Below are 24,827 nucleotides of genomic sequence, written 5' to 3'. Positions count from 1 at the left end.
GGCTGCAGAGGGTTGTAGACTCAGCTAGTTCCATCACGGGCCCAACCTCCCCATCATCAAGGACCTCTTCAGGAGATGGTACTTCAAGAAGGCAGCATCCATCATTAAGAAGCCTCATTGTCAGGGACATGCCCTTTTTCATGCCCTGATGAAATATCACAGCCCAATACGTCAACTGCCCATTTCCCTCTATAAATGCTGTCTGACTAGCTAAGTTCCTCCAACATTTTGTGTCTTGCTCTGGATTTCCAGCATCTGGTGAATCTCTTGTACTTATGATAATTTCCCTCCATTGATGCTGCCTGACCTGTTGAGTATTTTGTATTTATTTTCATGTGTGGGGTATGAGCCTCACTGGCATTAATTGTCCTTGAATGTAAAGATCATTGGACCATCTCAGAGGACAGTCAAGAGTCAAGCAAGCTGGTCAATAGTTAAGCAAGGTAAGGACTGGAGATTCCCTTTCCCAAAGAACATTAGTGAATGAAATGGGATTTTACAAAAAATTCATGTATACATGGACAACATCTCTGAAGCAATATTTTATTCATGAATTAACTAGATTAAGATCCTTTATTATCTTTGGTGGGATTTGAACTCATTTCCCAGGAATGTTTAGCCAGACAGTCAATAACTAGCTTAGTATCCTAACAGCCATGCTTTTGGACCTTATTTGATCAGATTCTTAGTGTCTGTGGCATTAATATCAAAGGTAATAACTTAGTTAAAAAGACTAAAAGATTAACTCTATTTGTCACATGTACAGCAAAGCAAACAGAGAAACGTGTCATTTGCAACAAATCTAGTTTGATACAGGGTGATCTTCTTAAAGGAAGACTTGTTCCAATGAATGTCACAGCTTTTAAATTGCAGTGCTCAAAAGAACCTCCATATTTGTTACTCTGTGACCTCTTGTAACCTTTCTCCTCAGAGATGTACTGTCAAAATCAGTATTTGCATGTGAAAATCACAGTGTGGGGACACATGGATCGCTGGCTACTGTGCCTCGTATATAGGGCTAAGAGGATGCTTCAAAGGATCAGAAGCATGATGGTAAATGAGTGGGAGTTTCAGCCACAGCTGAATACAGTGTTGAGATAATAGCATGAAGATGATGAACTTTAAAGGTAAGAACACTTGCAAGTTGAACAGGCATTAGTTGCAATGATTCTTGTGTGTGATCTAATAATGTGGAAAGAAAGGGGAGGATTTTGTTGAAATGTGAAGTTGTGCTCTAAGTAGTATTTAGAAAAATGAATGTGTGCATGATATCAGAAAAACAGCCACTACAATCCACCATATATCCACGTCAGGCTTCGAAGAGAGCATGTCTTATAAGATTAGCTTGAGCCAGCTAGGGCTTTTCTCTTTGGAGTGAAGTAGGATGAGAGGTGACCTGATACAGGAGTACAAGATGATCAGGGGCATAGATCAAGAAGTGGACAGCCAAATCCTTTTTCGCAGAGTGAGAATGGCTAATATGAAGGAGCATGATTTAATGTGTTTGGAGGAAAGTATTAGGGGGACAGTGACTGTGGTAGGTTTTTCCACAGAGTGGTGGCTGAGTGGAATCCACTGCCAGGAGTGGTGGTAGACACAGATACTTTAGAGGCATTTGAAAGACTCTTAGATATTATGTGAATGAAAGAAAAATGGAGGGCTATGGGGGTAGGGGGAAGGGTTAGATTCATCTAGGAGTAGGTTAAAGGTCAGCACAACATTGTGGACCGAAGAGCCTTTGCTGTGCTGTATGGTCTAACGTTCTATGTTCTATGTCCAACGTTTTTGACCCTCTGCAGTAATCCCATTTGCCTGCAATACAACTGTATCCTTATACAGTACTGTGCAAAAATCTTAGGCACATATTGTATGTACAACTGGGGAGCTTAAGACTTTTACACACTCCTGTATTTGTCAACGTGGAGTGGAGAGCGGGCTTGTAAATCTGGCAGGAACAAAAGATATTGGGAATGGTGAGGGTGAGGCACTATGTGAGGGGTATGAGACAGGTGGCAGAGAAGGAGTGCCAGGTGCGGGGGGGTGGTGGTGGTGGGGGGTTTGGGTGTGGGTGCCGTGTGGGTGCAGACTCACCCAGCCCTGAGACGACAGGCAAGGTCATTTCATTCCAAACAATTGCTGCTCCCTCCCCTCTCCTTTTGCCTTTTCCCAACCATGATTCCCCCCTCCCTGCTCCCTTCCCACTCTCAGTCCACAATAGAGACCCATATCAGGTTTATCATCACTTACATATGTCATGAAATTTGTTTTTTTTTGTGGCAATACATCAAATTACTATAGTACTGTGCTGAAGTCATAGGCACTCGTTCTACATATCACATATGTGCCCAAGACTAGTACAGTACTGTAAAAAAAACAGAGTTTTTAACCGGATTAGATGGTTGTAGGGAAAGAAATATGGGGCGAATATCAAGTAAATAGTGATGGAAATTGTGGCTTAGCAGACTCATGCAGTTCTGTCACTTGCACAACTCTCCCACCATCGAGAACACCTTCAAAAGATGACGCCTCAAGAAGGCAGCATCTATCATTAAGGAGCCTCACACCTGAGAAATGTCCTCTGCATGTTACTACCACTGTGAGCCTGAAGTCTCACTCTCACTGGTTCAGAACAGCTTCTTTCCTTCTTATTACTGTTTATTTATTTAGAGATACAGCTCAGAAACACACCACCCGTGTGACCAATTAACTACGTGTGAGGGAACCGGAGCATCCGGAGGAAACCCATGCTGTCACTGGGAGAGCAGACACACTCCTTACAGACAGTGGTGGGAGCTGAACCTGGGCCGCATGCACTGTTACAGTGTTATGCCAAGCACAATATTACAGTACCACCCTTCCACTATTAGATTTCAGAATCAGAATCAGGTTTAATATCACTGACATGATAAATAAATATAGAGAAAAATACTGAATTACAGTAAGTATATACCGTAAGTCTATTAAGTAATTAAGTTACTCTGAAATAAGTTGTGCAAAAAAACAGGTAAAAAAGTAGTGAACTGGTGTTCATGAGTTCAATGTCCATTCAGAAATCAGCTCTTTGGTCTTGCTGACATTGAGTGCCAGGTTGTTGCTGTGACACTACTCAACTAATTGGCATACCTTGCTCCTGTATGTCCTTTCGTCACCATCTGAAATTCTGCCAACAATCAGCAAATTTAGAGAAGGCAGTTGAGCTATGCCTAGCCACATAGTCATGGGTGTAGAGAGAGTAGAGCAGTGGGCTAAACACACACCATGTTGATTGTCAGCGAGGTGGGGATGTTATTTCCAATCTGCACAGATTGTGGTCTTCTGGTTAGGAAGTTGAAGATCCAGTTGCAGAGGGAGGTATGGAGGCCCAGGTTGATGGTATTAAATGCTGAGCTATAGTCACTAAACGGCATCCTGACAGAGGTGTTTGCATTGTCTGGGTGATCCATGGCTGTGTGGAGAGCCATTGAGATCGTGTCTGCTACAGACCTTTTGTGGTGATAGGCAAATTACGTCCTTTCTGAGACCATCCATTATTAAAGACCCCCATCACCCAGGACACACCCTCATCTCATTGTTACTATCAGGAAGGAGGTACAGAAGCCTGAAGGCACAGACTCAGTGATTCAGGAACAGCTTCTTGCCCTCTGCCATCTGATTTCTAAATGCACATTGAACCCATGAACAGTACCTCACTCATTTTTGTATTATTTCTGTTTTGCACAATTTTTATTCTAACTATTTAATATGCATTTATACACTATACTTACTGTAACTGATTTACTTATTTACATTTTTCCTCTATATTATCATGTATTGCATTGAACTGCTGCTGCTAAGTTAACAAATTTCACAACACATGCCGGTGATAATAAACCTGATTCTGATGACCAACCTCTCAAAGCATTCCATCACCGTAGATGTGAGTGGTACTGGGCAATAGTCATTAAGGCAGCTCACTCTGCTCTTCTTGGGCACTGGTATAATTGTTGCCCCTTTGAAGCAGGTGGGAACTTCTGACCGTAGCAGTGAGAGATTAAAGATGTCGTTGAATGCCCCCGCCATTTGGTTGGGGCAGGTTTTCAGGGCCTTAACAGGTACTCCATCGGGGCCTGCCATGTAGCGACAGTTCACCCTCTTGAAAGACACCCTGATGTCGGCCTCAGACAGAGATCACAGGGTCACTGGATGCCACAAGGATCCTCATAGTTGTGGTTTTATTCTCCCTTTCACAGTGAGCATAAAAGGCGTTGAGCTCATCTGGGAGTGAAGCATCACTGCCATTCATGTTATTGGGTTTCCCTTTGTAGGAAGTGGGAACCTGCAAACCCTGCCAGAGTTGACGTGCATCCGATGTCGCCTCCAACCTCACTCAGAACTGCTCCTTAGCTCTTGAAATAGCCATCCACGTCATACCTGGTTTTCTTGGTACAGACCTGTGTTGCCAGACTTAAATGCCACAGATCTAGCCCTCAGCAGACTATAAACTTCCTGGTTCATCCATGACTTTTGGATTGGGAGTGTACAGTATGTCCTTGTGACCGCACAGGTTTTAGTGAAGTCAGTAACAACTGCAGCATACTCATCCCGATTCGAAGATGACTCTCTGAATACAGTCCAGTCCATTGATTCAAAGCAGTCCTGTAGGTGCTCCTGTGTTTCCCTTGTCCAAACCTTCTTGGTCCTCACTACTGGTGCTGCAGTCTTCAGTCTCTGTCTGTACTCAGGGAGTAGAAGTACAGCCAGGTGATCAGACTTTGCAAAGTGTCTCATTTATGAATGGTTTACAAACACTACTCTCTCATTCCTGTTATTTTACAAAATTTCTTTATTTTTGTAATTTAATGATTTTTATGTTTTTGCACTTGTGATTACAGCACCAGTGATCAGGGTATAATTCCCACTGCTGTCTGTGAGGAGTTTTTATGTTCTCCCTGTGACCACTTGGGTTCCCTCTGGGCGACTCTGTTTCCTCCCACATCCCAAAGAGATACGGGTTAGGGTTAGCGAGTCGTGGGCACGCTCTGTTGGCACCGGAAGCATGGTGACGTTCATGGGCTGCCCCCAGCACATCCTCAGACTGTGTTACTTGTTGATGCAAACAACACATTTCACTGTATGTTTCTATGTCTTGATGTACTTGTGACAAATAAAGCTAATATTTAATATGATAGGAATTTCAAAGAGGTATTTATGCAGACACAAGGACAAGGACAAGCAGGGCAGAGAGGGGCATAGAATGTGCAGGGCGATAGGACTGGTTAAGATTGGCATCATGGCTGGCATAGAGATGGTGGACTGTTCCTATGCTGTACTGTTCAACATTCACCTGTGTAATTCTCTGCGTGTTTCCCTGTGCATCCAAATGAACGACCAAGGGAAGATTTTGGTGCAGACTTTGATGGTGGTGATCCTGCTACTCGGACGCTCAGCTACCGATCTGCGGAACGGTGAGTACTGGGCAGAGTGTAATCTCCTGCTTCCGTTCACCATCACACACACCAGCACCACCCACCCTGGACGTTCTCTGTCCTCCCCTCTCCAACTGAGCAGAAGATAGAAGAGTCTGAAAGGAAGTACCGCTAGGCTCAGGGGCAGCATCTAGCCCACTGCTGTGAGAATTCAAATGGTCTCTGGAATGTTAAGATGGGCTCTTGACATCATGATGGGATGGTTATAGTTTTATAATTCTGCTCGAGCTCTCAGGTCTTCTTCTGCAACTCTTCTAACTTTAAACAATTTCCCACAAAAGATAATTGGCAGCTTTTTTTGAACTACTGTCTTAAACCGTGGAATTCAAAGAAGTTCAAAAGTTCAAAGCTCAAATAAAATTTAATATCAGAGTACATACATGTCACCACATACAATCCTGAGATTATTTTTCTATAGAACAGTAACTGTAAACAGGGTCAATGGACAACAAACTGTGCAAATGCAGATATAAATTAACAACAAGATAAATAAATAACGAGCATGAAATAATAAGATAAAGAGTCCTTAAAGTGAGACCATCAATTGTGGGAACACCAGAAACAGAATGAGTGTAGTTATCACCTTTTGTTCAAGAGCCTGATGGTTGAAGGGTAGTAACTGTTCTTGAACCTGCTGGTGTGGGTCCTGAGGCTCCTGTAACTTCTATCTGATGGCAGCAGTGAGAAAAGAGTATGTCCTGGGTGGTGAGGATCTTTGATGATGGATGCTGCTTTTCTACAGCACATTTCATGTAGATGTGCTCAATGGTTGGGAGGGCTTTACCTGTGATGTACTGGGCCGAATCCACTACATTTTGTAGCATTTTCCGCTCAAAGGCGTTGGTGTTCCCATACGAGGCTGCAATGCCGCCAGTCAGCACACTTTCCACCACACATTTATAGAGGTTTCCCAGGGATTTTGATGACATACTGAATCTGCTGACTCCTGAGGAAGTAGAGGTGCTGGCAATTATATTTATATGATGGGTCCGGGACAGGTCCTCTGAGATAGCGACCCCCAGGAATTTAAAGTTACTCACCCTCTCCACCTCTGGTCCTCCAATGAATACTGACCCATGGGCCTCTGCTTTCCCTCTCCTGAAGTCTATAATCAGTTTTTTGGTCTTTCTGACATTCAGTGAGAGGTTGTTGTTATTACACCACTCTACCAAATTTTCAGTCTCCCTCCTGTATGCTGATTCATCACCATTTCGATACAGCTACAATAGTGGCTTCATGAGCAAACTTGTACAGTCCATGGTGTTGGAGCTGTACTTATCCTCAGAGTCATAGGTGTAAAGTGAGTAGAGCAGAGGGCTTGGTACACATCCCTGCTGTGCTCCTGTGCTGATGGAGATTGTGGAAATACCTAAAACCATAAGTGATGCAGACTCAGTTGAGACTTTTAAACACCAGCTCCAAGCCTATTTATTTAACCTTGCTTTTAACTAACATCTTTTTGCCCTTTCTTTTCATGTTTATTCTTTTTTAAATTTTTTATTTTATTTTCGTGTTTGCACTTCGGTTATTCGTTTTGTGCTGTGTTGTATGACGTGAGCGATCATGGTCTTTCCAGGGCCACGATTGTTCTTGGCAAATTTTTCAACAAAGTTAGATTGCCGTTGTCTTCTGGGCAGTGCTTGCACTTTGTCCCATTGTAAGGCATTTTGAATTACAGCATCTGCATGAAAAGTGCTCTTTGAATAATGTTATTATTAACATTATTTTGTCTTTCTTTCCCTTGTTGTAACCTTGCACCTGATCATCTGCCTTCACTGCATTTGTTCGTTGCATGTATCACTTTATTCTGCATTCTGTAATTGTTTTACCTCAGCTCGTTGTGCAGTGACATGATCTGGATGGCTGGTATGCAAGACAAGCTTTTACGTGAGGCAATTATAAACCAACTCCAACTCCAGTCCCAAGTCCACCAAGTCAGATTCAGATTCAAATTTAAATTAATTTATTTATTAGACAGCCATTGAACCATGCCATGAAATGGCTTGCTTGGGTTAACAACCAGATTGAAAGAGTACATAGAAAATTTACAAGGATGTTGCCAGGATTTGAGGGAAAGGTTGAAAAGGTTATGAATAGAGATTTGATAGAGGTGTACAAAATTATGAGGGGTATAGATAGGGTAAATGCATGCAGATAGGAATAGAACTAGGGGTCATGGGTTAAGGGTGAAAGGTGAAATGTTTGAGGGGGAACTTCTGCACACAAGGGTGGTGAGACGTGGAACGAGCTGTCAGTGGAAGTGGGTTCAATTGCAACATTTCAGAGGTTTGGATCACTACATGGACAGTTAATAATCTGTACACGACACTGTCTTGGAGAACAAGGATCCCTTCAGAACAGAGATGAGGAGGAATTTCGTTAGCCAGAGGGTGGTGAATACATTGCCACAGACAGCTGTGGGACCCAAGTAATTGGGTATATTTAAAGTAGAGGTTGACAGGTCTTGATTAGTAAGGCTGTCAAAGGTTACAGGGAGAAGGCAGGAGAATGGGGTTGAGAAGGAAATAAATCAGCCCCGATTCTTGAGGTTATGTCCCCCAGTTCTAGTACAGGTCCAATGAAGAGCCCGCTTACAGCAGCATCACAGGATTGTAGGTTCAGATAAGATGCAGAATAGAAATTATACATAAATTATAGAAAAAAAGAGGAAAAGACCATGCACTATGAGACATTAGTGCAAAAAGCCAACAGAGACAGGGGCACAATTGAGAGCATCCTGACTGGCTGCATCACTGCCTGGTATGGGAACTGTACTTCCCTCAATCGCAGGACTCTGCAGAGAGTGGTGCGGACATTAGTTGTGAACTTTCTGCTATTGAGGATATTTACAAAGACGGGTGTGTAAAAAGAACCAAAGGATCATTGGGGACCTGAATCACCCCAACCACGAACTGTTCCAGATGCTACCATCCGGGAAACGGTACCGCAGCATAAAAGCCAGGACCAACAGGCTCCGGGACAGCTTCTTCCACCAGGCCATCAGACTGATTATTTCATGCTGATATGATTGTACTTCTATTGACTGTCCTGTTGTACATACCATTGACTGTACAGACAGACAAACACACTTTATTGATCCCGAGGGAAATTGGGTTTTGTTACAGCCGCACCACCAAGAATAGTGAAGAAATATAGCAATATAAAACCATAAATAATTAAATAATAATAAGTTAATCATGCCAAGTGGAAATAAGTCCAGGACCAGCCTATTGGCTCAGGGTGTCTGACACTCTGAGGGAGGAGTTGTAAAGTTTGATGGTCACAGGCAGGAATGACTTCCTATGACGCTCAGTGTTGCATCTCGGTAGAATGAGTCTCTGGCTGAATGTACTCCTGTGCCTAACCAGTACATTATGGAGTGGATGGGGGTCATTGTCCAAAATGGCATGCAACTTGGACAGCATCCTCTTTTCAGACACCACCGTCAAAGAGTCCAGTTCCACCCCCACAATATCACCTGCCTTACGAATGAGTTTGTTGATTCTGTTGGTGTCTGCTACCCTCAGCCTGCTGCCCCAGCACACAACAGCAAACATGATAGCACTGGCCACCACAGACTCGTAGAACATCCTCAGCATCGTCCAGTAGATGTTCAAGGACCTCAGTCTCCTCAGGAAATAGAGACGGCTCTGACCCTTCTTGTAGACAGCCTCAGTGTTCTTTGACCAGTCCAGTTTATTGTCAATTCATATCCCCAGGTATTTGTAATCCTCCACCATGTCCCCACTGACCCCTTGGATGGAAACAGGGGTCACTGATGCCTTAGCCCTCCTCAGGTCCACCACCAGCTCCTTAGTCTTTTTCACATTAAGCTGCAGATGATTATGCTCACACCATGTGACAAAGTTTCCCATCGTAGCCCTGTACTCAGCCTCATCTCCCTTGCTGATGCATCCAACTATGGCAGAGTCATCAGAAAACTTCTGAAGATGGCAAGACTCTGTGTTGTAGTTGAAGTCCGAGGTGTAGATGGTGAAGAGAAAGGGAGACAGGACAGTCCCCTGTGGAGCCCCAGTGCTGCTGACCACTCTGTCTGACACACAGTGTTGCAAACACATGTACTGTGGTCTGCCAGTCAGGTAATCAATAATCTATAACACCAATGAAGCATCCACCTGCATCACTGTCAGCTTCTCACCCAGCAGAGCAGGGCAGATGGTGTTGAACGCACTGGAGAAGTCAAAAAACATGACCCTCACAGTGCTTGCCGGCTTGTCCAGGTGGGCATAGACACGGTTCAGCAGGCAGACGATGACATCCTCAACTCCTAGTCGGGGCTGAAAGGTGAACTGGAGAGGGTCTAAGTGCAGAGCTGCTCTAGAACAAGTCTCTCCAGGGTCTTCATGATGTTGGAGGTCAATGCCACCGGTCTGTAGTCATTGGAGCCACTGGGGCACGGCGTCTTCGGCACAGGAATGAGGCAGGGCGTCTTCCACAGCACAGGAACCCTCTGGAGACTCAGGCTCAGGTTAAAGACATGGTGAAGTACTCCACATAGCTGGGGGGCACAGGCTTTGAGCACCCTGGGGCTGACACCATCCGGGCCTGCAGCCTTGCTTGGGTGGAGACGTTTCAGCTGTCTTCTCACCTGTTCAGCTGTGAAGCCCACCATGGTGGTTTCAGGTGTGGGAGGGGTGTAGTCACGAGAGGAGGGTGGGGGGCTGTGAGGAGGGGTAGAGGGGAGAGTGGAGTATGTGTTGGTTGGGGGCCGACATGTGAATCACATGAATCATGTGGGGGATGGGCAGCGGCCACAGTGTCAAATCTGTTGAAGAACAAGTTAAGTTCATTGGCCCTGTCCACACTGCCTTCAGCTCCTCTGTTGCTGGTTTGCCGGAACCCAGTGATGGTCCTTATCCCACTCCAGACCTCTCTCATGTTGTTCTGCTGGAGTTTCCACTCAAGCTTCCTCCTATACCTGTCTTTAGCCTCCCTGATCTTGGCTTTCAGGTCCCTCTGTATTGCCCTCAGCTCCTCCCTATTTCCATCTCTAAACGCCCTCTTTTTAGCGTTCAGGATGTCCTTAATGTCCTTTGTTACCCATGGCTTGTTATTTGAATAACAAAGGACAGTCCACACAGAAGTTGATGTAACCAGTGATGCACTCTGTGAGCCCATCAATGTCCTCTCCATGTGGCTCACAGAGTGCCTGCCAGTCTGTCGCCTCAAAACAATCCTGGAGTGCCTGATAAGCCTCCCACGACCATTTCCTCACTGACCTGGAGGTTGCAGGTTTACTCTTCACCAGAGGCACATAGCAGGGTTTGAGATGCACCAGGTTGTGATCTGACCTTCCCAGTGGGGGGAGGGGAGAGGAGCTGTAAGCATCCTTAACGTTAGCATACATCGTCCAGGGTACTCTCCCCTCTCCTCTCTCCTCTCTGTATGAACCTGTTGTACATACTATTTATTACAAATTACTATAAACTGCACTTTGCACATATAGATGGAGACAAAGATTTTTACTCCTTATGTATGTGAAGGATGTAAGAAATAAAGTCAATTTAATTCAAGACCATGGTAGTGCAAGAGGTAGTGTTCCGCTGCTGAGGGAGGGTTGGGATTATGTAGGTCAGTTCAAGACTTGACAGTTGTACGAAAGCAGCTACTGCTGAACCTGGCAGTGTGGAGCTTAAGGAGATCAGTACTCCTCGACCACATGACCTTTCGTGAACTTATACATCTCAATTACAGCTCAGCCAATCAAACACAAAAGGTCTTATTTTCAGACCTAAATTACGGGGTGGTTCTGGTCTGGGTACAGTACTTTTACTGTGACTGGGAGTTCTGACCTCTTTGAACTTGCCTTTGTTGTACACAGGGTTGTTGATTGTAATTTTGATCACATCTTTGGCACACTGAAGCCTTAGGTCCCGCATTACTGGCCTCAGGGATAGTCATTACTCTACAACCATCAGGTTCCTGAACCAGTGTGGATCATTTCACTCACCACAACTCTGAAACTGATTCCACAGTCTACAGACTCACTTCCAAGGACTCTTGAAAACTCATGTTCTCAGTATTACTTTTCACTTGCATAATCTGTCTACCATTGCACATTGCTCGTCACTTTGTTTATATAGTTTTTCATCAATTCCATTATATTTCTTTATTTTCCTGTAACTGCCTGGAAGAAAATGAATCTACATGGTAGCATATGTTTATGTACCTTGATAGTAAATTTACATTGACTTTGACTCTAAATCAGATATAGTGGTTAACCCTTTCTTGCCCTGCGAAATGACCCACCAGCCATTCAGTTCATGGGGCACTCTGGGATGGTCATTAAACCCTGTCCAAGCCAATGCTAATTCACAAGCTACTGTACCTGGGAAACAGTGCTTTAAATGCTGACCTTCAGGAGTTCCATCTTGCCCAGGAGACACTGCCACTATGATAGCACCCTCACTGCTGCCATTACTGTCTGGTTTAATGCATTATCCTCTCACATTGTATGAAACTGTCAGGACAGCAGGAAAGGGCACTGGCTGCAGGCTACCATCACTGCTGGACTTGTACGCCCAGGACAAAGAAACAGGCAGAAATAGTCATTGTGAACTCTACCCACCCTGGAAACTGCACTTTGTCAAAAGCTTCCTCTGGAAAGTGCTATAGGGCTATTAAAACCAAACAAAAAATATCACACTATCTTACTACCTTCTGCCCCCAGGCAGTTAATCTTTTCAAGGCAACACACACAAAATGCTGGGGGAACTCAGCAGGCCAGGCAGCATCTGTAGACAAGAATAAACAGTTAACATTTCAGGCCGAGATCTTTCATCAGGACTCATTAATCTGATCAACCATTCTAGTTTCCCCCGCCCACCCCCTATCTATTACCTTAGTCACTACACTATAAAAACTTTAAAACACTTTTTATAATGGTATTTACATGGTAAATACATGTTGGTATTTATGAATTTATAGATATTTTATTTATATCAATGCTTATAAAATAATTTTATGCAATTATTTACTTTTTACAGTTTTCAAATGTTGTTACTTTTTTGTTTCATCTCACACCAACGCACCACAGCAAATTCCTCGTGCATACAAACATATTAGGTGAATGAAGTTGATCCTTGATCCTGTTAATCCTTGAGAATTATTCCCACTGTTGATGTTGTGCTTCTTTCTCTCCCACAGCCATGGAGGGCAGGCAGGCTGAGCTACAGATCTCACAGACCCTTCTGCTGTCAACGCAGGCTGCACCAAAGATGACTAGGCCTCAGAAAGGCAGAGGACTCCGAGCGTCCGGAGATTTGACACTTATTGTTGCCCTCGGCAACAATAAGTTTGGGGTCACCAACGAGGCATCTGCTACAAGTGACAACAAACCTTTCCCTCATGCACCAGTAGCACAAAGCCTGAATTTGTCAAATCCCATCTGTACCACTGTGCCTACCAGTTTGCTCCATAAAGCTGGGCAGACTGGCAGCCAGATGTTTCCTTTACAAGAGAGAGCTGGTACCACCCAGGATCCTGATAAAATAGAAGTCAATCTAGCTGCAAACCTGGTTGTGAACACTAGTCTAATACAAGCTCGCCATCCAACTCTGAACTATTCCCTCAGCCAGATTTCCAAAAACGTGCCAACACGTGTCCAATTGGGAAGGAATACAACAGCTAAACCAGCAAGGAGGAACCCTCCCAGACTCTCAGCTCCTAAACGATCGGGAAGCGACCCCATCAGCATCCACTGGAGACGGCCAGGAGCAAAGAGGGTCACAAAGGTCACCGCAAATCATCCAAAATATCACAAGCTCACCAAACCTCCCAAAAAACGTCAGAAACTGCCACCTGCCAAGCTGAAGGCAAAGCCCCATGTCCTTGGGAAGGTAGATCAGACGAAAAGGGAAAAGAAGCCACAGAAAAATAAACCATTAAAAAGAAAGGCGAAGCCAACAGCGTTCCCCTACTTTGAAGACTATTACTGTCCCCCACAGTGCACGTGCTATGGAAGGTATGGTTTGTCCTGTACGATAGCCTTTCAGTCATAAATATCCAGATATAATCTTAATGTGATCGATCCGGGTGCAACTAAAGTGTGCATTGAGGAGGATGCTTAATTGTTAGTTGGTCTAGTATTGTCATAAATACCAAGATATAATGAAAAGCTTTTGGTTTGCCTGCTATCCAGACAGGCTATTCCATATGTAGGTACATTGAGGTCGTACAAACGGAAAACAAAACAAAATGCAGAATATTGCTACAGTTATTGAAATTGTTTTAATATTGTGAGAAGTACCAAAGTATAGTGGAGAAAGGGGTCGAGAGGAATACTGAAACAGCCATGGTTGAACAGCGGAATAGTCTTGGTGGGCAGAATGGCCTAATTCTGCTCCTATGTCTTATGGCCTTAGAGTGAAATGCTTGTCTTGCCTGCTGGACGTACGCTTCAGATCATTATGAGGCAGAATAAGGTAAAACAATGACAGAGTGCAGAATGAAGTGTAGCAGCTGCAGAGGAAGTTCGGTGCAGATGGACAGTAAGATCATAACGAGGTAGATTGTGACATTACGATTTACAGAGAAACTGAAGTGCAGGAGGATAGATAAGTGCAAGGACTACAACAAGGTGGATTGAGAGATGAAGAGTTCATCTTTAGTGTATAAGAAGTCTGTCCAAGAGTTGTATAAGAGTGGGATAGAAGCTGTCCTTGAGCCTGGTGGTATGTGTTCTTCTTGCATCACCTGCCTGGTGGAAGGGAAGAGGGAGAATAACCAGGGTGGGAGGTGTTCTTGGATTTCTTGGCTGCATTCCTGAAGCAGTGGGAAGTGTAGATAGAGTTAATGGAGAGAAGGCTAGGCTGCATTCACAACTCAGTGCACTTTCTTACAGTCTTGGGTAGAAGAGTTGCTGGATCAAACTGTGATGCATGCGGACGGACTGCTTCCTATAACGCATCGATAACAATCGGTGAGGGTCCTTGGGGAACGTGCCAAATTCCCTCAGTCTCATGAGGAAGCAGGTCTTCTTAACTTGTGAATTGCCCCATTCTGGAACCTGCTGATATTTTCCAGAATGGTACTGGATGCTGGGCAAATTGAAGGACAGTGAGAATGGAGCAGAGAGTTGGAATACAGGGAATACAGATCCATAATTCCTTGAAATTAGAGACACAGGTAGATAGTGAGCTTTTGCTACTTAGCCTTCATAAATCAAAGTACTGAGTACAAGAGTTGGGATGTTATGTTAAAGTTCTATTAGATGGAAAGATTTCAATAAGATTGAAAGAGTGTGGAGAAAATTTACAAGGTTGTGACTGGGATCTGATGATCTGAGGTATAGGGAAAGGATGAATAGATTAGAACTTCATTCCCTAGAATGTAGGAGAATGAGGGAGATTTGATGAAGATACACAAAATTATGATGTGTACAGATACGGTAAATGTAAACAGCTGAAGTTGGATGAGACTGGACACTAGAGGTCATGGGTTAAGGGTGAAAGGTGAAATGTCTAAGGGGGAACATGAGGGGAAACTTCTTCACTCAGAGCATGGTGAGAGTGTGGAATGCCAGCAGAAGTGGTGGATGTCGGCTCTATTTCAAAAGAGAAATTTGTATAGGTACATGGATGGGATGAGTATGGAGGGTTATATTCCGGATGCAAGTCTGTGAGACTTGGCAGCATAGTCTAGATGGGCCAAAAGGCCTGTTTTTGTGCTGTAGTGTTCTATGACCGTGAATAATTGGATGTTTGTGTAGCTAGCATAGATATGACAGGCCAAATCATCTCCCAATCAACATGTTGAGGATTTGTCCACTGGGTCAGTCCTTCAAAATAAATACCACTGAAGAAATATCATGTGAATATTTTAAACATTTGTAAATTAGAGTAGGCCTTGCAAATTTCCGTGCATTAAGAGCATGAAAAATGGTCCGCTGAGGAGACATTTTCAGGGTGAATCCCATTGTGTATATCACATTTCTCCCAATTCTGTCATCATCTGAACTTGAAGGGTTACTGGCAGGATTCTTAGCAGTGGAGAGGACAGAGCAATCTTGAGGTAAACATCCATCAAAGCTGCTACACAATGCGAACAGAGTGATTAGAAAGGCGTATGGTTTGTTAGCGATCGTTAGTCATGTGATTGAGTTCAAGGGTCACTACAGCTCTATAAAGCCCTGGTTAGTCCACAGTTGGAGTATTGTGCTCAGTTCTGGTCTTCTCATTATAGGAAGGATGTGGAGGATTTAGAGATGGTGCAGAGGAGATTTACCAGGATGCTGCCTGTCTTATGAGGAATGGTTGAGCGAGCCAGGATTTTTCACTTCAGAGTGAAGCAGGATGAGAGATGACTTGATAGAAGCGTAAAGGCCGTAAGAGGCATTGATAGAGTGGACAGCCAGCACCTTCCTCCCCACGGTGAAAATGGCTAACACCAGATGGGATAATTTCAAGGAAAGTATGGGGGGCGGGGGGTTGTCAGCATAGTTTTTTTGAACCGAGTTGTAGGTGTGTGGAACACACTACCAATGGTGGGCGTAGAGGCAGATACATTAGGAACATTTAAAAGACTCTTAGACAGGCACATGGATGATAGAAAAATGGAGGGCTATGTAGGAGGGAATAGTTAAATTGATTGTGGAGTAGGCTAAAAGGTCGACACAACATAGTGGGCTAATAAGTATAGACAGTGTAGAAGGTTTTGGCATGGACTAGATGGGCTGAAGGAATCCCCCTGTTTGCACCTCAGATTTCTGAATTTTCTCCCCATTTAGAAAATAGTCTGTCTTTTTTCTTTCTACCAGAGTGTAATGCCATATACTTCCGTACACTATATTCTTTCTGCATTTTCTTACCTATTCAATTCTGAAACCCATCCGTTTTCAACACCGTATTCCCGCTCCCACATCCCCACTCTCCCTCCCTCTCTGCAGCTGACGCAGAGAGTGAACAGGGCTTAAGGAAACTACACTGGAAAATATCGCAGAAACCTCACATGACCTCACCACACTTGGAGACGTGAATAATAAATCAGCCTGTGCCGGCCATGCCAACTCGTGTCTGGTGAATCAGGCGGTTGGATTTGTCTTGCTATTTTCCTACAAGCCATCCCAGCCATGATTCAGAATGTCCTCTCGGCCACTCGTGTTCTCTGCTTCCGCAGTGACCAGGCCCTGCTCTTTTGCTGCTCTATGGGAGAGGATGGGTCTGTGCTCTTTTTCCCTCACATTGGCTGAAGATGACGTTTATAACCGGGACACAAGTTGTGTCCATTGCACCCAGCAGTTCACAAGGGTCTCTCTGTCAGCTGCAGGGGAGCCCTTTAATAACAGGAACTCTGTTCCTCAAGGCAGTCCAATGCCGTCTGAGTAATATCAATGTGGCTGATTGCTCATGATCTCCAAATGTAAGCAAATGGTGTTGTGGTTCGTCATTCAAACATTAACCATTTCATCACTGGTTGGACTAAAGAGAGCCCTGGTTCTATCACAACATCAGGATCTGTCAAACACAAGAGTTTCTGCAGATGCTGGAAATCCAGAGTAACACACACAAAATGCTGGAGGAACTCAGCAGGCCAGGCTGCATCTATGGTGGGGAATAAATAGTCGCCGTTTCAGGCTGAGACCCTTCATCAGGACTGGAAAGTAAAAGGACAGAAGCCAGAATAAGAAGGTGTGGGAAGGGGAGAAGTAAAGGCTGGCAGGTTTCTCCAGCATTTTGCATGTGTTAATCAGGACTTTCCCATGTGATCGTTCACCAATCAGTACCTTGTGCTTTCTGCTGCAAAGTGGCAGATTTTATTTCCCCCTACAATTTGTTTTCTCGTGTTTACATCATTGCTTGTTAACTGCTTCCTTAAGTTTAAAAGATCAAAGATGAAGATTAGCTTTATTTGTCACATGTACATTGAAGCACCGAAACAGACAGCGTAACGCATCTTTTGCGTCAAATCAGATCAACAAAGGTTGTGCTGGGGGCAGTCCACAAGTGTCGCCACATGTTCGTCTCCAATGTGAGAACTCATTAACCCTAACCCGTACGGTTTTGGAATGAGGGAGGAAACTAGAGGACCTTGAGGAAACCGAAGCAGTCAGGGCAAGGACTCACACCGTAAAACGTTATGCTAATTACTACATCACCGTGCCACCCAATCAAATCAAATCATTACACATTGCATTGAGGTAGGACAAGGTAAAACAGTAACAGAATGCAAAATAAAGTGTAACAGCTACAGAGAAAGTGCAGCTCAGATGAACACAATCAGAATGAGGTGGATTGCGAAGTCTTTGTAGGTGCCAGGATTGAAATGAAAGGCTTTCTTTCTAAGTTGCTTTGATACAAGGGGAAGTTCTCTCACACTGAAGGGCATTGAACTTGGGGCAATAACTCAGGATATGGACGCTGCTATTTAGAAGCTAAGCCAGAGTTTCACAGGAGAATTATTTGGACTTTATTCTCTTGAGTGCAGGGGAATGAGGGGAGATTTGATACAGGATTATGAGAGGTATAGATAGGGTAAATGCAAGCAGGCTTGCATTCTCATCGCTCATCTCAGTCAACCGAATGTGCGTGAGACATGGAGATTAGAGGAGGAATCTTCCTTTAGGTCCCCCAGGCTCGTTCCACCGTTCAAAAGAGATCAAAGCTAGTCTGCTCCAGGGTTTTAGTTCTATATCCCTAGTGATTTCCTAGAATTCCGAAATGAAACTACTGTGGCTCTGAATAGAGTCAAAGAGTTTAGATCCACACTTCTCCATGTTGGGAATTCCAATGACGCACAATGTTCCCGGAGAAGAGATTCACTGCTTGTCTTCCTTGATAGAGTAATATAGCACTTCACAGAAATAGGCCCTTGGCCCACCTCGTCCATCTGGTTTTCTCCCTAGTCCCAATTACCTGCACTGGAACCATAGCCCTCCATACCTTTCTCATCTATGTACCTATCCTAACTTCTCTTAAATACTACAATTAAATCCATATTGATTACTTACACTGACAGCTCACTCCACACTCACACTGCCACCTGAGTGAGGTAGTTCCCCCTTATGTTCCCCTTAAACATTTCACCTTTCACCCTTAACCAATGACCTCTAGTTCTAGTCTCACCCAACTGAGGGGACAAAACCTGCATGGATTCAGCCTATTTATACACTTCATAGATTTGTATATCTCTGTAAGATCTCTCCTCGCTCTCCTGCACTCTGGGGAATAAAGTCCTAACCTGTTCAACCAATCGCTGTACCTTCAGTCTTCACAGCCCAGCAACAATTTTCTCTTTAAATCTCATTGATATCTTTCCTGTAGGTAGGTGACCAGAACTGAACACAATGCTCCAAGTTTAGTCTCACCAATGTCTTAAACAAGTTCAGCATAACATCCCAACTCCTCTACTTTGATTTATGAAGGTCAATAGGCCAAAAGCTCTCTTATGACCCAATATACCTGTGACACAACTTTCAAGGGAATATGGATCAGTATTCCTAGATCCTATTGATATTCAATTCCTATTCCCAAATTCTATAAAATCCAATTGGGATAAGTACATACAGGAATAGGAATAAGACGTTTAGTTTCTTGACCATGGTCCAAAGTTCAATGATCATCAGTGGTCTATTTATGTACTCCGCCCCCAAGCCAGTGTAACCTCTAAAACCAGTTGTTAATGATATTAATGACATTGATGGAACAGACTTCTGCATTTCTACCAGTCTGTGCAGAGGCGTTCTCGGAAAGACAGAGCAATGCTGCGCTTGGTGGTTGCCATCTCACATCACCAGAGACCTGGATTGAATTCTGAGCTCTGGTACTGTCTGTGTGGAGTTTGCACATTGTCCCTGTGACTGACTGTATTTCTCGTGGGTGCTCCCATTGAACAAGACTGAAGACACATACCGCCAGGCTCAAGGATGGCTTATACCATTCTGTAATAAGACTATAAGTGGTTTCCTAGTAGAAGTGGGTGGCAGGGTGGAGATGCATCTCTATCAAAGTCCTTCCCTCTGCTAGCAGGTCAGCCTGGGCAGGGTGGTGTGTCACCTGTTTAACCCCCCCTCCCCCCTCCCTGATCATGGTCATGTGAAACCACAGGAGCAGGTGGTGGACGGTCGTATGAGCAGCGGGTACATATCACTAGTCCTGGTTATGTGACCACTGACGCCAGGCAGCCAGTCTCTGAAGATTATTGATAATGGCTGGGGTCACCCGTCTTGTAAAGACACTGCCCAGAGGAAGGCAATGGCAAACCACTTCTGCAGAAAAATTTGCCAAGAGCAATCACGGTCATGGAAAAGCCATGATTGTTCATGTCAATACAACGTGGCACATAACGATGATGAGAAGTATGATAAGATGAACTCTTGACCCCACAATCTACCTTAAACATTATTGTTTACCTGCAGTGTAGCTCTCAGCTGCTGTTCCACTTTAAATTGCCTCCTGGTGTTGTTTTATCTTGTTCTAGCTCAATGCACTGTGTAATTTTGATCTGTATGAACAGTCTGCAAGACAAGCTTTTCATTGTATCCCAGCACATGTGACAATAATAAACAATACATCGCTACATTGCCATTAATTCTGCAACTCTAGTTTTGTTTAATATTTTTCTTTGTGGTACATTATCAAAGATTCACTGAAGGTCTAGATCCAGCACACTCTCCCTCAGCGAGCTGCAGCCTCCAAAAACTCCAACAGATCTAACAGTGCTGGAGACCTAGCTTCATTCACAAATCCTATGAGAAATTTGCATGCGCTCTGTGAGCATGTGTGTTTTCCCTGGGTGCTCAGGATTCCTTTCACCTCCCAGGCTGGTAGGTTAATTGCCCTCTGTAAATTACCCCTAGTGTTTGGTGAGTGGTAGAACCTGGGGGTAATTGATGGGGATGTGGGGAGAATAAAATGGGATTAATGTAGATTGATGCCAGAATGGACTTGATGGGCCGAAGGGCTGTATGACTTTATGTGAGTGTAAAAAGCTGTGAGAAGTATTATGAAGATTAGGAAAAATACCTTTACATTATTATTTCTCTCATTGGTACAGGGTTGTACAGTGCTCAGATAAAGGACTCAAGCAATTCCCATATGGAATTCCTTTGAGCACCAGAAATCTCTTCTTAATGAACAACCAGATTGATTTGATCCCTTTGGACTTACTGAGTGAGTACATGTTGTTAGAGTTTCTAGTGCTCAACAACAACAGGCTGACAGACGCTGGGATAGAGGGCTCTCTGAAAGGCATGCCCAAGTTGGCTCATTTATACCTGGACCAGAACAGACTCTCCCGTGTTCCCACTGACTTGCCTCTGACCTTGGAGGAGCTGACACTCAATTCCAACAACATCAGCAGCATTCCGACTCAAGTTTGGGCAACCTGTGAGAATCTCCGAACAGTCAGCCTCAATCACAATAACTTAAGGGATGACTCCATCGCTCCAGGAGCATTCAGCCCAATGCAGAACATTCTCGTTGTTAAGATGGACCACAACCAGTTGACTGAAGTGCCCATCAACTTCAGCACAAATCTCCGAGAGTTGTATTTGGAAGGAAATCAGATTCAGAAAATCCCAAATAACATAGTTAGCAACTCTTCTGCACTGATATATCTCAACCTGCATGACAACCAGCTTCGTAATAAAGGCATAGGTGAAAGAGTCTTCCAACATCTGAACAAACTTCAATATTTAGACCTTGGCAAAAATGTCCTCACTGTTGTCCCAAAGAGTCTTCCTCATTCACTGAAGAAGCTTATTCTTCAAGACAACCGTATCACCTCCATAAGGAAGGATACCTTCAGCAACATGTCATACTTGGAGGAGGTCTACCTGGCACGTAACCAGATTTCCCTAGTGGCTTCTGGGGCTTTTCGGAGCTTGCCACGGCTACGGCACCTGGACCTGAGCCACAACCTTCTGATCCAGGTACCTCGGCAGCTGCCGTTAACGCTGCTGTATCTTTACCTGCACAACAATCGCATTACCTACCTCCCTAGAGATGCACTCTGCGGCCGTGAGTGGGCAAAGAGCCATCTGGTACTTGTGCGCCTTGAGAAAAATCACCTGAAACCCTGGCAGATAGACGCCCAGGCCTTGAAGTGCCTTCGGGGCTACCAAGTGATTTACTTTGAGTGAACACCAAACCAAAATGAACCCGGAGGATAGACCTACTAACTTCCCAACAATCCCATCTGGATCTTGTAACGTTTTATGTTCTATCTATGTCGGACAGAAGGGTTGAATTGATCCCAGTGTAGGTAAAAAGCCAGCATAACATCATGTGCTGAAGGGCCTGTGCTCTAATGTTCTATGATCTTTGATGCTGAATTTATTACTTTATATTCAGTCCAAGAGAGATCCCATTCGTGAATACTCCTCCTTGGCAAACACATATGTTTAAAGTTCAAAGTTCAAGGTAAAATTATCATCAAAGTATGTAAATAATAACTTCATTCATATAGCACCTTTCATGAATTAAGATGCAGGCTCAAAGTGCTTTACATAGATTGTAAAGATAAATATGGTCATAAAAATATGAGACAAAATTAAAAATCTGAAATAAAGAAAAACATTATATATATGTGTACTTTGATAATAAATTTATTTAGAAATTAGAATTTACTTCGAAAATTTGAACTTTATATATAGAATAAAATATAATCAAAAGTACCAAATTATATAAATGTAATAACAAAAACTGGCATTAAGTAATCCTATAAATAGGCCAAATTTCAAAAAATAAGTTTTTAGAAGTTCTTAAAAAATTTCCACAGTACTAGCGTGGCGTATCTCAGTCGGTAGACTATTCCAGATTTGTTACCATAACTACACTGAGGTACATTTCCATGCAGGCCTTCACAGCAAAATTTATAAAAGGAGCAGGTTTTTAAAATATAGTTATATATAAACAAAGACTGACAAGCAAGCAATCAATGTGCAAAAGAAGAAGACAAATTGAGCAAATAAAAAAATGTATGATATTAAATTAGGAATTCTTCCTTGAAAGCAGTTCCACCCAGTACTGAGTGGTTATGCTCTCATTGGTTGGAAGATTTTTCACTGCAATTCATGAATAAAAAAATACATTATCTATGTCTGGACCCATTTAAAGCATTTCTTTTAACCCAATTTAAGGCCATTGTCCATGTCTGGACCCATTTCAGGCCATTAACTATGAATGAACCCATATAAAGCCATTGTACCTGTCAGAACCTACTAAAGAACATTGTTCAGGTTTGGATGCATTGAAAGTTATTATCCATGTCTGGACCCACTTAAGGACTTTGTCCATGTCTGGACCCATATAAAGCCATTGTCCTGTCTGAGCCCATTCAAGGCTATTGTTCTTGTCTGCACCATTTAAGGCCATTTTGCTTGTCTGAACCCATTTAAGGCTATTGTCCATGTCTGGACCCTTTTAAAGCCATTCTCTTTGATTGGACCCATTTAAAGCATTTCTTCGAACCCATTTAAGGCCATTGCCCTGTCTGGACTCATTTAAGGCTATTGTTCATATCTGGACCCTTTTAAAGCCATTGTCCTTGTCTGGGCCCATTTAAGGCCATTGTCCTTGTCTGGACATCATAACTCCAAGTAATGATCCAAGCTCTAAGCTCATCCGCTTTGTTTATAACACACATTGAATTAAAATAGCCTTTAAATGGGTCCAGACAAGGCCATTGTACTTGTCTAGACCCATTTAAGACCATTGGCCTTGTCTGGGCCCATTTAAGGCCATTGTCCTTGTCTGGAACCATTTAAGGCTAATTTCATTATCTGGACCCATTTAAGGCCATGGTCCTTGTCTAGACTAATTTAAGGCTATTATCCATGACTGGACCCATTTAAAGCCATTATCCTTTTCTGGACCCATTTAAGAACATTGTCTTTGTCTGGACCCATTTAAGGCAATTATCCTTGTCTAGACCCACTTAAGGCCATTGTCCTTGTCTAGACCCATTTAAGAATATTGTCTTTGTCTGGACCCATTTAAGGCCAATTTCATTGTCTGGACCCATTTAAAGCTATGGTCCTTGTCTGGACCCATTTAAGGCTATTGTCCTTGTCTGGACCCATTTAAAGCTATGGTCCTTGTCTGGACCCATTTAAGGCTATTGTCCTTGTCTGGACCCATTTAAGGCTATTGTCCTTGTCTAGACCCATTTAAGAATATTGTCTTTGTCTGGACCCATTTAAGGCCAATTTCATTGTCTGGACCCATTTAAAGCTATGGTCCTTGTCTGGACCCATTTAAGGCTATTGTCCTTGTCTAGACCCATTTAAGACCATTGTCCTTGTCTGGACCCATTTAAGGCTATTGTCCTTGTCTAGACCCATTTAAGAATATTGTCTTTGTCTGGACCCATTTAAGGCCAATTTCATTGTCTGGACCCATTTAAAGCTATGGTCCTTGTCTGGACCCATTTAAGGCTATTGTCCTTGTCTGGACCCATTTAAGGCTATTGTCCTTGTCTAGACCCATTTAAGAATATTGTCTTTGTCTGGACCCATTTAAGGCCAATTTCATTGTCTGGACCCATTTAAAGCTATGGTCCTTGTCTGGACCCATTTAAGGCTATTGTCCTTGTCTGGACCCATTTAAGGCTATTGTCCTTGTCTAGACCCATTTAAGAATATTGTCTTTGTCTGGACCCATTTAAGGCCAATTTCATTGTCTGGACCCATTTAAAGCTATGGTCCTTGTCTGGACCCATTTAAGGCTATTGTCCTTGTCTAGACCCATTTAAGACCATTGTCCTTGTCTGGGCCCATTTAAGGCCATTGTCCTTGTCTGGACCCATTTAAAGCTATTGTCCATGTCTGGACCCATTTAAGAATATTGTCTTTGTCTGGACCCATTTAAGAATATTGTCTTTGTCTGGACCCATTTAAGGCCAATTTCATTGTCTGGACCCATTTAAAGCTATGGTCCTTGTCTGGACCCATTTAAGGCTATTGTCCTTGTCTGGACCCATTTAAAGCTATGGTCCTTGTCTGGACCCATTTAAGGCTATTGTCCTTGTCTAGACCCATTTAAGACCATTGTCCTTGTCTGGGCCCATTTAAGGCCATTGTCCTTGTCTGGACCCATTTAAAGCTATTGTCCATGTCTGGACCCATTTAAGGCTAATTTCATTATCTGGACCCATTTAAAGCCATTATCCTTTTCTGGACCCATTTAAGAACATTGTCTGGACCCATTTAAGGCAATTATCCTTGTCTAGACCCACTTAAGGCCATTGTCCTTGTCTAGACCCATTTAAGAATATTGTCTTTGTCTGGACCCATTTAAGGCCAATTTCATTGTCTGGACCCATTTAAAGCTATGGTCCTTGTCTGGACTCATTTAAGGCCAATTTCATTGTCTGGACCCATTTAAAGCTATGGTCCTTGTCTGG

At 43.5% G+C, this 24,827-nt stretch overlaps 1 protein-coding gene across 1 annotated transcript; it reads left to right on the top strand.

Annotated features, from left to right (window-relative positions):
* The first annotated feature begins 1,041 nt into the window (after nucleotides 1-1,041).
* Nucleotides 1,042-22,907, top strand: LOC140734625 (podocan-like protein 1). Its single transcript, XM_073058852.1, has 4 exons — nucleotides 1,042-1,127; nucleotides 5,373-5,444; nucleotides 12,633-13,449; nucleotides 20,478-22,907. Exons 1-4 carry the CDS (start codon nucleotides 1,106-1,108, stop codon nucleotides 21,562-21,564), a joined length of 1,998 nt encoding a protein of 665 aa, XP_072914953.1. The 5' UTR covers nucleotides 1,042-1,105; the 3' UTR covers nucleotides 21,565-22,907.
* The last annotated feature ends 1,920 nt before the right edge of the window (nucleotides 22,908-24,827 follow it).

This window comes from Hemitrygon akajei, chromosome 10, assembly GCF_048418815.1.
Source record: "Hemitrygon akajei chromosome 10, sHemAka1.3, whole genome shotgun sequence".
Taxonomy (NCBI): Eukaryota; Metazoa; Chordata; class Chondrichthyes; order Myliobatiformes; family Dasyatidae; genus Hemitrygon; species Hemitrygon akajei.
This window is presented reverse-complemented; position numbering and strand designations above follow the sequence as displayed.

Bases quoted from the DNA above. Each gene is read 5' to 3' on its own strand.
- LOC140734625 (XM_073058852.1), top strand. From the start codon at position 1,106: ATGAAGATGATGAACTTTAAAG. The intron at 1,128-5,372 runs GTAAGAACACTT...TGAACGACCAAG, and splicing joins GAAGATGATGAACTTTAAAG to GGAAGATTTTGGTGCAGACT. The intron at 13,450-20,477 runs GTATGGTTTGTC...TCATTGGTACAG, and splicing joins CAGTGCACGTGCTATGGAAG to GGTTGTACAGTGCTCAGATA.